The sequence below is a fragment of the Miscanthus floridulus genome, chromosome 14 (genome assembly GCF_019320115.1).
Source record: "Miscanthus floridulus cultivar M001 chromosome 14, ASM1932011v1, whole genome shotgun sequence".
In the NCBI taxonomy this organism is placed as follows: Eukaryota; Viridiplantae; Streptophyta; class Magnoliopsida; order Poales; family Poaceae; genus Miscanthus; species Miscanthus floridulus.
Genome location: NC_089593.1, coordinates 52905769 through 52918883, shown reverse-complemented (window position 1 = coordinate 52918883; position 13115 = coordinate 52905769). Strand labels below are relative to the sequence as shown.

The following is a 13115-nucleotide window of genomic DNA, read 5'->3' as shown; positions in this document are numbered from 1 at the left end:
TTTTCTCTCACAACAATTCAGCCAGAACAGTGTTTTTTCAGCCAGTTCAGCCAAGTTTCAGCAAGCCGAACGGGGCCATACTTATCTCACTAACTACACTCAGATCACACAAATGAACAGTGCTGACATGATTACCATCTACTGAACATGTGACTGAACGAAATAAAAATGCCATGCACAAATACATTTCGTTATATGTGCAATCACGTTATTTCTGCTGTAATATTTTACGAAACAGAGTACAAAGAATGAAAGAAACAACTTCCTTCATCCACCACAAAGAAAAAAACATAAGCTCTTGTAAAAAGAGAACACCTTACACCATTACATGGATCATGGATGATGACAGGTACAAAGCTGCTGCCTTAATTTCCCTGATCAAATACATCATCAGGTTTCAGTTTCTCCAAACCTTGTGTAACCTCATGCCTTGATATCCAAGTTGGAGCACTTGATGGAGCCTCTTGCGATGTCAATCTCGATCAGGCTGTCCTCCTCGCTGATCTCTGACAAGATGTCGAAGAAATCTCTCCTGTCCAGCAGCAAATCCGGCAGGAACTCCGCGAGGAGGTCCTTCTTGTAGTTGTATGCGCATCGCTGTTCAGCTTGCTCTGCGCCGCCCACGTAGTGGCCATCGACAAGGGAGATCTCAATGAGGCTCTCATCGTCGTCGTCGTCAGCTTCATCTGACATCGAGCCTTCCTCGGTGCCATCTTCCTCGTCGTTCGTCGTGCACTCTGAAGAATCTGATAGGTTTCCCATCAAATCCTCCGGTGCATCCTCGGGCACCGCATCTTGTGGCACAATGCTCTTCTCCTGGTACACAGTCACAGCTTCTTCCATGGAAGCTGGAGCCTTAGCTTTGTGGGTGTTGTCTCTGAGTAGCTTTCTGAGGTTGGTGAAGAGCAAGGAGAGGCAGGTGGAGATGACAAGCACCAGCAATGCGAGCGAAGACGATTCCGAGAAGGAAGAAGAAGAGGAAGGATACATACTGTAAAGGCTACATGAAATGAGTATGAGTAGTGTGAGTTGTATGGCCATCTGGGAGCTGGGAGGCATCAAGAAATCCCTCACGGCGGCAGGAGCTTTAGTGGCACAAATGATGCAAACGCTAAAGGGGAAGGAAGCCATGATGAGGCAGGCATGAATGAAAGAGAAAGCAAGCAAAGGGCTGTGTGTTTCTGTTTCCCCTATCAAATGGATTTTTTGAATTGTCACAAAGAGGAGGAGAGTAGGAGAGTAGGGCTCACCATGGAGCATGCATCTGCAGCACTATTTTATCTGACTGACACGGATGGATGGATGAGTGCAAAGATATATAACTGCAGCAGTGAATGCATAGAAAAACTGAAACTTTTTGGTGAACTGTTACCAGTGTGAGTCCACCACCCATGTCCTTTCGCAACACTAGGTTATGAAGGTAACTGCTATCTTTGCATCATGGTCAGAGTTTGTTAAGTCCTGCATGAGCATGACAGCAATATTTAAGCCTGTGGTCCATTGCGGTTTGCCTATGGCATGACGACATGTATGGCAGGGGTTTTGGGCTCCGACGAGCTTAGGAGTAGTAAGAGGGTGCCATGCCATGTGCAGCGAGGAGTAAACTAAAAGTTCACCGTATGGGCCTCACAGACTCATCTCTTTCACTCACTGCTGCTGTTAGCCTTTTACCCTTATCAAAAGCAGGAATTTACTTTGTTCGTCAAAGGTGAAACTGTAATGAAATTTCTGCCCTTTTGCAGCACTCTTTCTTTCACTGCGCAATGGAACTTATTACCCAACGTTCATGATTCATTCCATCCATTCTTTCCTCTGCAAAAACTTTTTTTCTCTGAAAAATTATGAGCGCACTAACCTACTGATTTCTAACATATATATTAGTACTTTCATAATGAGTGATTGATTCACATAATCTTTTGGCCAAAGAGCCAGATGTGGTGCATAGGACCAAATCTTCACAGCCTATGAATTGTAATAAACAAGGAATCCTATGGTGATAAGAAAAAAAAACCTGCCCCTCCTTGAGTTTCATGAGCCACTAATACTAGACCAGTGGATGAGGCAAAGAAACACACCTGAGTCAAATGGATCTACTTTGGACTGCTCCTCGTTTAGCTCAACCTATTCTTTTATATATGTAAAGTGTCAGAGAGCAGGGTTTCAAGTAGCATATCAGACAAGTATGCACGTTAAAATAGCCACCGACGGTACAAGCTTTGTATTAAACACTAAACGTACAGTGATTTCCCCTGGACCAGGCTACTGTAAAAGCCTTGTTGACGTTGAATATGAAACTAAGCCAACACACCAGCTGGGCCTCAACATCCAAAGAGGTTGCACACAACCTACAACGCAGCAAAAATGTGATGTAATCGATCAAACCGATCTAGAGACCGATAAGACCGATGTAGAGCCTATTCTCGGCCGGAAAAGCTCCCGAACTTCTCCCGGGAAGACCCGTCGGGGAGGAGCACGTGGAGGATCTCCTAGGACCAGCAAGGCCGCCTAGAATGCCGCTGAATCTCGCTGGAAAACTCAACGAACAACAAGAGGGGTTGAGAGAGGAGAATTAGGGCAAAAGGAGTTGATAAATTGGTTTGTATGACGATTGGATAGATATAAACTCAATCGGCCATGATCCTCTCATATATAGAGAGGGGGTGGTCTTATCCCAGTAGGAAACCTCTCCAAGACTTAATCTCCAAGTTTCCCACGAGTTTGGAAGAGTTGGAATCAAGTTTGGACTTTCCTTGATTTAGACTGCGAAAATCATAAGTTCTGACAGGGGATCAGAAGTTCTAATTTTCGCGCAAAGCCAGCACCTCCAGGCGGAAGTTCTGATTTCCGCACAAAGCCAGCACTTCTAGGTGACACAAACTCAGAATCTCCAAGTGAAAATCAGAGGTTCTGACAGGGGTTTAGAAGTTCTGGTAGGGTGAGATTTTCTTGAGGGAACAACTCCTTCATTCACACTACGAATGAGACGTTCTAGATATGTTTTTTTGACCGTCTCAACGAGAGGAACGCAATGGTGAAGCCCGTTCCACATTTTGACAACTTCACAAAATGGATAATTTTGGTTGTCAACATATGCCCCCTATTTTTAGGTGAATGATGCATAAACCTGAAAACACTTAATCAGACAAAATAAAGCCAAGCAGCGATGATACACATCTCATCGGTTGCTCAGTGACTAAGGACGATGTATACATTTACCATTTTTGTTCTAAGGGCGATACATGTATCGGCCATTGTTCGGAGAGCACTTAGGCTTCTTGCTAAATACTTGGAAAGTACCTTTTTAAATACCTCACATTGATTGCTCTTGTGAGACGTTCACCTTATAATGTCTCTAGCAAATAAGAATAACCGAATATGACTTTGATCACTTTGTAAGGACCCTCCCAATTTGGTGACCACTTGACAAACTGATTGCTCTTCGATCCAATTGGGAGTATGATTTTCCATATTAATTCTTCCACATGGAAGGATTTGCTCTTGACTTTCTTGTTGTATGCTTTGCCAACTCGAGCTTTATCTTTCTCTATTTTCTTGAGAGCTTTTAATCTCATATCAGTCACCACATCGATGTTATCCATCCACAAATCATGATACACAATAGTTGATAGATCATTTTGTTTATCAAGCCTATATGCATCCAAATTCACCTCGACAGGCAACACGGCCTCTTGACCATATACTAACTCAAAAGGAGTAACCTTTGTTGCAACATGCCTTGAAATGTGATGTGCCCATAGAGCCCCAGACAAAACTTCATGACACCTCCTTGGATTCTCCTCAATCTTCTTTTTGATGAGCTTGATCAAAGTCTTATTACTAGACTCAACTTGGCCATTGGCTTGAGCATAGTATGAAGATGAATTAAGCAACTTAATTTTATATAATTCGGTAAATTCTCTCACCTCTTTGGAGACAAACGAGGTCCCTTGATCTGTAGTTAACATTTGAGGGATGCCGAATCTATGAATAATATGCTCAGTGATGAACTCAATTAGCTCCTTGTGAGTCATATTCTTCAAAGGAACTGCTTTGGTCCACTTAGTAAAGTAATCCGTAGCAACCAACACAGATCGGTGTCCCTTTAAAGATGGGGGATGTGTTTGGCCAATGAAGTCTAGCCTCCAACCATGAAAAGGCCATGGTTTGATGATAGGATGAAGCATAGCAACAGGCACAAGCTGAATATTTCCAAACTTCTAGCACTCTTCGCATCCTCTATAGTAACGAAAGCAATTGGCCATTATAGTAGGCCAATAAAAATCAGCTCTATGCCATAACCACTTCATCTTCGGGGCCAATTGATGTATACCACAAATGCCTTCATGGACTTCTGCCATAGCAACTCTTGCCTGATCTGATTCCAAGCACTTAAGCAACAAGTCTTTGGCGGTTCTCTGATAGAGTTCATCATTATGCAACACATACTTGAAAGCGCTCTGTCAAACATTTTTATCAACCTTAGAACTTGGATCATGTAGATATCTCAACAAGGGAGTCATCCAATCTTCTAAATTAGCCCTAACATCACTAGAAGTTACATCATGCTGATTTGGTAGCTTCTCGGGCGAATTGACCAGACTAGTCATAGGAGAGTCGGCTGAAACGACTGGGGCAATTGGCTTAGCCAACTTGGAGGTATCAGCATGGCTGACTAGCGTAGTCGGCTTAGACGACTAGGCTTTAGCAGAGAAGGGGTCAGCTAAGCTGACTAGGACAGTCGGCTTAGTTGACTGGTCTGCACCTGCACGGGAAAAATTGAAATTTTCATGCATCAGCTGCTCTTGAATATGGAAATTACATCCACCGACATCATAGCCAGATGTTTGTTGAGCTAACAAGTTGGCCTTTTGATTTTCATGACTTGGAATATGCCGAATTCAGAATTCAGCAAAATAGTCAATAACATCAAGGCAAGCATCAAGACAAGCTCTTAGTGATCCTTCTAAACATTGAAATTCACTAGGAACTTGCTGTACCACTAGCAAGGAATCACCATAGGCTTCAACTTGTTTTACTTCCATGGACTACAACATGATCCACCTAAATAATAAAGCTTCATATTCAGTTTGATTGTTGGTACAAGAGAAATCTAATCGGCTTGACATCCCAATTTCTATACCATTAGGAGAAACAAGAATAATACCAACACCTTGGCTATCTTTACAAACCAATCCATCAAAGTATAATTTCCATGGAGTAAAAGTAAGGTAATTGATTTTATCATCTAAATCAATACCATGCTCAATAATAAAATCAGTAAGAACTTGACCCTTCAATGTTTTCAATGGTTCAAAAGTCAAGTCATATTCTATTAGTGCATATGCCCATTTGCCTATCCTTCCATGAAGAATTGGCCGATATAACATGTGCTTTATCACATCAACCTGGTAAGCAACAACACATGCACTTGTCTCAGGATCAAGAAGACAGTGACCAAGATAAGCAATCACATATTCTTTACCTTCGTCTTCTTGAGTCAAAACTATGGCAGAACCGCCTAATCTAATGCCTCCCAAGAGTAGTTGTCTTCCATTATACACTAAATACTCAAGAAAGGACACTAAACAACGTAGTTCCGTCGAGCACACCTCAAGGGAGAACTCAAAAATCTACATTTTTTCATCAGAATCATAAATAAGAGAATAAAGCTTACAACACTCTTAAGTCATTTCTTACATCACTTAATTACAGTAACTGAATATTACCTCATTTGATTATAATAGCTGAATATAACAATGTTATTAGAGTTACAGAGAAAGCAAATATTAATTTAATGACATGGTGGAGCATTAACATAGTGGATATTTTTATACAAGAGATGCTAGCAAATTTTACATCTTTTCTTATAAAAACCTTTAGTGAGGGTTATAAATAAACACTACGGTCGTAGCATGAAAGAAATCCTCTCTACGCCCATCAGGAGGTCTCCACATACAAGAGTCAGCTCTAAGTATCCTCGGATCACCTACAATAGGGGGAATAAAACCCTAAGTACTCGATTATACTCAACAAGACTTACCTGACAGGAGAAAAATAAAAGACTCTAAGGATATGCAATGTAACACCCTAGGTGTTAAGCATGCATTTGGCATTGGCATTGCACGAGCACAAGCATCATTGATCATTCATGAGCATGAGCATCTCAAATTTTATCTCTATGATTGCTTATATCACATGTGTTTGTCACTAAATGCTTTACATATGCTAGGGTTTACATGTGACCAATGAATAAAATGCTTATGGGACCCTAGGAGTACCTTAAACATGCTTAGAATGTCACATAGAACAACTTTGGTAATCATGACTGGGACCAAATTGGCCTCTAAGTCATGGTTATAGTGTTGTCGGTGTTTCGTACAAGCACCGGCAAGTAAATTTATAGTAACGCGCGTTAGGCTCGGATGGTGCGCTAAAGGACACAGGATTTATACTAGTTCGGGCGGAACGTCCCTATGTCCAGTTTGTTGCTGCTTGTGTTATTAGCACCGTGAATGGTCTATAGTAAGGGATACAAACTGCCGAGAGAGGGACTGGTCCCAAGTCTCTGATCGAAGGATTGAAAGGTGGTCGAGAGCTTCGTAGCTGCTTGTGTGTATGAGTGCGTTCTATTGTTCGGTCCTATTTTTTCCGTCCCTTTGATGGAGGATGCGCATCCCCTTTTATAGATGAAGGGGCTGGCTTTACAAGGGTGAGGGCTCCAGGATGCGTACTCTACTTAGCCTTGGGGCTCATGTCTACCTGGTCAGGTCCCCCATTCTGATGAGTGCGAAGGAAGATAAGTGCTTACGATGTTGTCGATATCTCTGTAGGATGTCAGATTAGTCACAGCATGCTGCCCCCAGGGTATGGGCTGTAGTATAGTGGTTTTGACTTAGGAGCCTCCCCCCAGCCTTGCTCCATACGCCTTCTGGTTCCCATGATTCTTATTGGGAGAATTCGGGATCGGGGTCCGGTGTAGCGCCGTGGCCAAGGCCCTCTAACTAGGAGGACCTGAGGGGTCAGGAAGAGGGCCCCGCTCCCTCAGGTCCACAGCGCGGTGACGGAGTATCCGTCGTTCATGGAGATAGCAAATCCGTTCTTGGAGCGTAGCGGTTGTCGTATATCTTCGTTGGGTTCCGTGTCCCAGAGCTGAAGGCGGCGCCTACAACTCTACCGAGTGAGATGCACGCACCTGTAATACCTTTTGGGCTCAGCGGCGCCCGGAAGGGTCTAAAGCATGAGTCCTGTTGCTCCCTGGCAGTCCTTTTCCTGCCAGGGCGCAGGGTATGGTCGTTGGAGCCATGGTTGACCCGAACGTCTTGTCTCATCCTGTACCCATCATTATGAGGGATAGATATCGATCAGGGCGAGGCTCGTTCTGGGCCGTCGGGTGAGGCGGAGATCAATCCCTATCTCTTGGGCGAGACTAACCCTATCCCTCTGGGATTCGGCGAGGTGGAATCCATCCCTTAGCCTTCGGGCGAGACCGAGCCCACCCTATAGGCGTCGGGCGAGACGGAGTTTAGCCTTGAGCCTTTGGGCGAGGCAGGGTTATCCCACAAAGGCGTCGGGTGAGGCTGACCCTGCCCCTCCGGGATCGGGCGAGACGGAACTCATCCCTTAGCCCTCGGGCGAGACCGAGCCCGCCCTCAAGGCATCGGGCGAGACGGAGTTTATCCCTCGGCCCTCGGGCGAGACCGAGCCCGTCCCAAAGGTGTCGGGCGAGGCGGAACCGAACTCCTGTTACTCGAACAAGGGATGACATGACGCCTTTATGCGTCCAGAAGTTTTTCACGTTTGGTGGTTATCGATTCCACCTCCTGGGGTACCCTGGTATTAGGTCCCCGACAGTAGCCCCCAAGACTCTAGGTGATTCGTGTAGAACCGCCTGGAGGATGTTTTTGATTTCGTTGAAGGTAATTTGCCGGAGGGTGCGCGCGAGCGCACCCGATGGGGGTAGCCCCCGAGCCTCCGGGTGACTCGAGTAGAGTTGCCTGGGGGGTTGTATCGGCCCCTTCGCGGGTAAGGCTGAAGGACTTAGTTTTTTATCAACTGGATGTTCTTCCGAGTGGGTCGTGGCGTCCTGTTCGCTGGGAACTGATTCGGGGCTATCCTAACTGGTGCTTCTGCCCTTGATGATGGATCGTTCATGGATTCCTTCTTGGTTGGGCCGGTGGTGAGTTTCTGGGCCCTAGGTGGGCCAGAGAGAAAAAGAACGGGCCTTTGTGGCTTGCGTTTCTCGGGTGGGTAGAGAGTCCGGATTTGCTTGGGGAAGGCGAACCGTCCGCTGAGATTTTTGGGGTGAGAGGATAGGGACTACAGGCGTGTGTCCCGCGACGTGACGCGGTGGCGCGCGTGGCAGGCCCGGAGATCGAGGCGGACGGTTGCCCTTCTCGCATCCGTCGCCCCCTATAAAACCGCGGGGTTCACCCCCAGGGTCCCGTATTTCGCTCCCCTTCCTTTGCGTTCTGAAACATCCGCCGCCAATCTTCCCAGCCTCTCGTGCCCGCATTGCCACCGTCGACCGGCCTGCGTTCGTGTTCCAGCCGCCGTTAAGCTCGCGCCTGCCCTTCCCCCCTACTGCTTCAATGGAGTTGTGGGGTAGATCAAGTATCACCTCCTGGCGTCTGGAGGGCCTCGTCCGCCATGGCCTTCTCCGCCCACTGTCCGCCGTCCAGGAGTGGTTGCTTCCTGGCGACGAGGGTGAGCCGGTGCCGCCTGAAGGGTATGTCGTCTCTTTTGCCCTCTTCCATGAGCGGGGATTCGGGGTACCCGCTCATAGATTCCTTCGGGGGCTATTAGATTACTATGAGGTAGAGCTGCAGCATCTAACTCCCAATGGGATACAGCATATGGCAGCGTTTGTTGCCCTGTGCGAGGGTTTCCTAGGGATCGATCCCCATTTTGATCTGTGGCGGTATTTCTTTAGCGTTAGTCTGTCGAAGAGGAAGATCGGGGGGAAAGAAGTGAACGCGCCGATGGGGTGTGCCAGCATTCATCTGCGCCATACCCGGTCGAAGGGTTACCCGTACATGCATCTGGCTACATCCAACAAGGGATGGCATTCGCAGTGGTTTTATGTTAGGGATGATGTGAGTGCCACCCTACCGAAGTACACCGGATGTCTTATTGTGGATGCTCCGGCGTCGTGGGGCTGGGGCGTCCAGTCTAAAGACAAGAAGCACATCTCTGACCTTCTCTCCACCCTCCATGCCCTGAAGGGTCGGGGTGTAAAGGGGTCGGGGATTATCGGTGCCTACCACGCAAGGAGGGTGGCGCCACTGATGGTGCGTGTGCTTCCCCTGCATCGGATGATGCCCGGGATATCGTTCGAGGGGACGATGCTCGTTGACGAGGCGCTCCCTTATTCGGAAGTGGTGCAGCGTGTCAAGGAGGCGACGGAGCCGATGAAGGATTCTGCCAGCATGGTCCTCGACATCGTGTATCCGGTGCCCGGGCATCCTCCAATGCGGCCGGAGCCTGGGTTCTTCGAATTCGTAAGCCCTCTTCTCCCGCACTCTTTTCTTTCTCCTGAATCTCCCCTTTTTTAATACTTGCTTTTGTGATGTTGGGGCTAGCCGAGGGGGCTAGTCTTCAAGGATAGTCCGGCTCCACTGCCGAAGGACAGGGCTACGGCGGCAGCGAATCGACTCGCGGCCGAGCGGGACAAGAAAGCAAAGGAGGAGATGAAGAAGGCGAAACGACTGAAGGAGGCACGGGATCGGGGAGAGGACGTGAGCAGTGAGGATGACGATGATGATGAGGATGACGACGACGACGATGAGGTAGCTGTCGACGTGGATTAGGGCGTCCTAGAGGATGAGGAGACGCCGACAAGTGGCCACCCACCCGTGCAGGGGCCCTTCGCTTTTCACGCAGAGGGAAGTGAATCGATGAGGTCAGTGGAGGCCGGCGAGTCCGCCGTTTTGCACGGCGTGCCGGCCGAGGATCGGTGGACGAGGGACGCTGGGCTTGCTGCCGCCGACCTTGAGGCGATCGTGGAAGAGGGTAGCACCGGAGCCGCGCTCGGCTCTAATGCCGCGCCCTGCGAGGTGATGGAGGGGAGCAGCTCCGGTGCTGCGCCCCGCGAGACAATGGAGGGGGACGGCTTTGGTGCCACGCCCGACGAGATGATCCCCCCTGCCCCGGAGCAGGGGGTAGGCATGAAACGGTCCTGTCCGGACGAGTTAGGGCAGGGATCTGGGGATCCGTCCCCAAAACGCTTTCACCGGCCGAGGACGTCAACGTAAGCTTTTGACTCCTCTGTTTTCATCCTTTTTCCATTTTTATTTTGACTTAACGGTTATTACCTTTGTGTAGGTTCTTGCGGACAGGTCACCCCCTAGGGCTAGCGCCCAAGAAGAGTCTCGCCCTTCAAGTGGGACAGACGGCGTCACCTGGAGCCACCCCTGTTTCGGGCAGGGGTGGTGCCGATGTCGGGGCCGCGTTGGCCGAACCGACAGCGTCCATGGTGGCTCCCACGCCCGCGGAGGTTATTGAGCGAGCGGTCTCTTCCATGGCGGGCGTGGAACAGCCGGTCGAGGACCGCATACCACCGATGAAGGTGATCATGACTGTGCCGAGCCTGGATCAGCCGGGCGCAGTCGTGGTGGCACCCGAGGGCGTGGTGCAATCCGCGCCGCCAGGCGCCCATGTGGATCCGCCCGTGGCGCCCAAAGCGGTCCAGACGGAGGAGGGTCCAGCCGGAGGGTCCTCGAGTGCGGCGGTGGTGCCGCACAGGGTCAGGAGGGAGCCGTCACCGGCCCCTTTGTCAGGAGGAAGCCGCTCCCCTGCGCGGGGGGAGCCGCCACTCCAGTGGATGGCCGTTCAGGACCCGACGTCAGCTCTTTTCTCGCTCGATGATCATTCCGAGAGCATGGAGCGGGAGGGTCTTGACATCGGGATCTCGACCATGCTGAACGCCCTGGACCAGGCCAGAGGAGCCCTTCGTGAGATCGTTATCCCTACCACTCAGGTATTTTTTGGACCTTCTTCTTTCTTCGTGTGTTCTTATGTTCTCGCATTTCTGATATCAGTCCTCTTCCTCCTCAGATTCTTGTTGCTCGTAGCCGGAAAAAATCCCAATTCCTCCGTGAGCAGAAGGCGGAGCGGGATCGCCTCTCCGAGGAGGCCTGGCTGCGGGCAAACATGGCCGCCCAGCTTACTATCGTCCAGGAGCGGGAGGCCCAGGCGCATCAAGATGCGGAGGAGGCGCACAGGATGTTCGAGGACCTATCGGCGAGGTCTAAGCTGGATGGAGAGGAGATTGCCAGACTCAAAAAAGAGCGAGACGAGCTGCTGCAGAGGAATGTCATGGCCAATGAGAAGGCCGGCGAAGTCCTGAAGGAGCTGGAGATGGAGCGGGACCTCTGGCGGAAGGCCGAGAGTAGGGCCACAGCCCTCTAGCAGAAGGTGGACGAGGACGTCGAGGTGGTCCGCTCTCTCCGGGCGGAGCTTGATGACGCGGTGAAAGGAAAGATGAGTGCTGAGAATGTCACCACCAAGCTGGAGAAAGAGGCTGCCTATACGCGCAGGGCCCTTCAGGCTGAGAGCGATGAGCACGATCTTCTACAAGCTGCGGTCGGGGTGATCCTTAACGCTCTGAATGTGACGGAGCCGGTGGAGACCAGCCCGCTCGCGGCTCGTGTCGGAGGTATCACGGCTCGGGTGGGCCAACTTGAGGAGAGTGCCTTTCACGCCGGGATTACCCAGGCCTTCACCGTCGCCCACGCCCATTATGAGAAGGAAATAAACCTGAGGGTGATGAGCGAAGGCTTTCCGTCCACCTACGAGGATGAAGAGCTGGAGGAAATGGAGAAGATGGTCGCTCCCCTTGCGAAGAACCTGGCAGACAGTCTGAAAGAAATGGTTCTCCCTTCGCGGGAGTAATTAATCGAACAATTTTGAGAACAGCTTATATGTAATATGTGGACAAGTGTCGGTACTTTTCGAGTCTGGACGCCTTTCGTGCTTTTGCGTCTTAATTTTGTTTTGTTTGATTTTTTGCGATTTCATTTTTTACGGTCTTACTAATATGTTCCCCTGAATTATGCCGCTGATTATAATGCGAGGAGATTGTTCCGAAAGAAGGAAAGGAGGTGGTCGTACCTTAACAGCCCCCGAGTAAGGTTTGACCCCCGCACCTGCTGGGGTCGGGTGTTACTGGAGATCGGAATCGTGGTTCTGGTGATAATGGATGCCATCGCAATAATCCCCGCCCTGTCTTCCAACAGAAATCCCAACTGGGGACTCTATGGGCTCGACAAGGTGGGGCCTTTGAACCTGTGTCCCTGCATTATTTGGCCCGAGCCCCCGAGCCCTGTTAGGGTCTGATAGGGTTTGGCCATTAATTGCGTGTTACCCCGTCCTCGGTTTTCGCAATCGGAGGGGCTGAGTGAACGACACCTGCCTCGACGGCTTGAGTACCGCGCTCAATGAGCTCGCTAACGGGTACGTTCGTGCGGAATCTGGGTCCATCATTTGCTGATGGGGTCGGCAGAGCCCTCTGGTGGCACTCCACAACTTCTTAACCCGCCTCCCGGCAGATGCCTGAGTCGTTCGATAAGCTCAGGGGGCCCGATGGCCTCTCCTCGATGGAGATTCTATGGGTTTGGCTCGAGGTTAGAATCGAACGAGAGAAGGTCGAGACGTCCCGGTTCGCTTCTGAGCGGGGTTGGGCAGGGCCGCTGGGGCTCGTCTCGGTTATCTCTCCCTGGCTCTGTTCGGCGTGAGGCGGCCTCGAGCCCTTTGTGGGCCAACCTTCGAACCTCAGCCTATGGTTGCCTATATCGAATGAGGCGACAGCCGTTTCGTGGTGCGACATGAATCATTGGGATGCAATTTTTTGCATATGAAATGTTTTGAATGCAAGATTTAATTGAAAATATAGGCAGGGTCGGTAACGTTACCTTGGTGGTATGAGTGGCGGAAAGCTCCTACCGGATGGGTCCAGGCCCTGACGTTTGTGACGAGGTTGGAATAACCTGCGTAAGAATTGCTGTTCTTTGTTTTCGTGTCTCGGTGACGATCCGAGCCGTTCGATTAACTTGGGCATCCTGACAGTTCTTCCCTTGGGGGAGACTCTGTAGGCGGACCCCTCCGATCCTTCTTTGAGA

General features: G+C 49.8%; 1 protein-coding gene across 1 annotated transcript; it reads right to left on the bottom strand.

The window, feature by feature from the left end:
* Nucleotides 1-228: 228 nt before the first annotated feature.
* LOC136502644 (uncharacterized) lies at nucleotides 229-1131 on the bottom strand. The gene has a single exon (XM_066497900.1). The coding sequence runs from the start codon at nucleotides 1129-1131 to the stop codon at nucleotides 424-426; it is 708 nt and encodes a 235-aa protein (XP_066353997.1). The 3' UTR covers nucleotides 229-423.
* Nucleotides 1132-13115: the final 11984 nt, after the last annotated feature.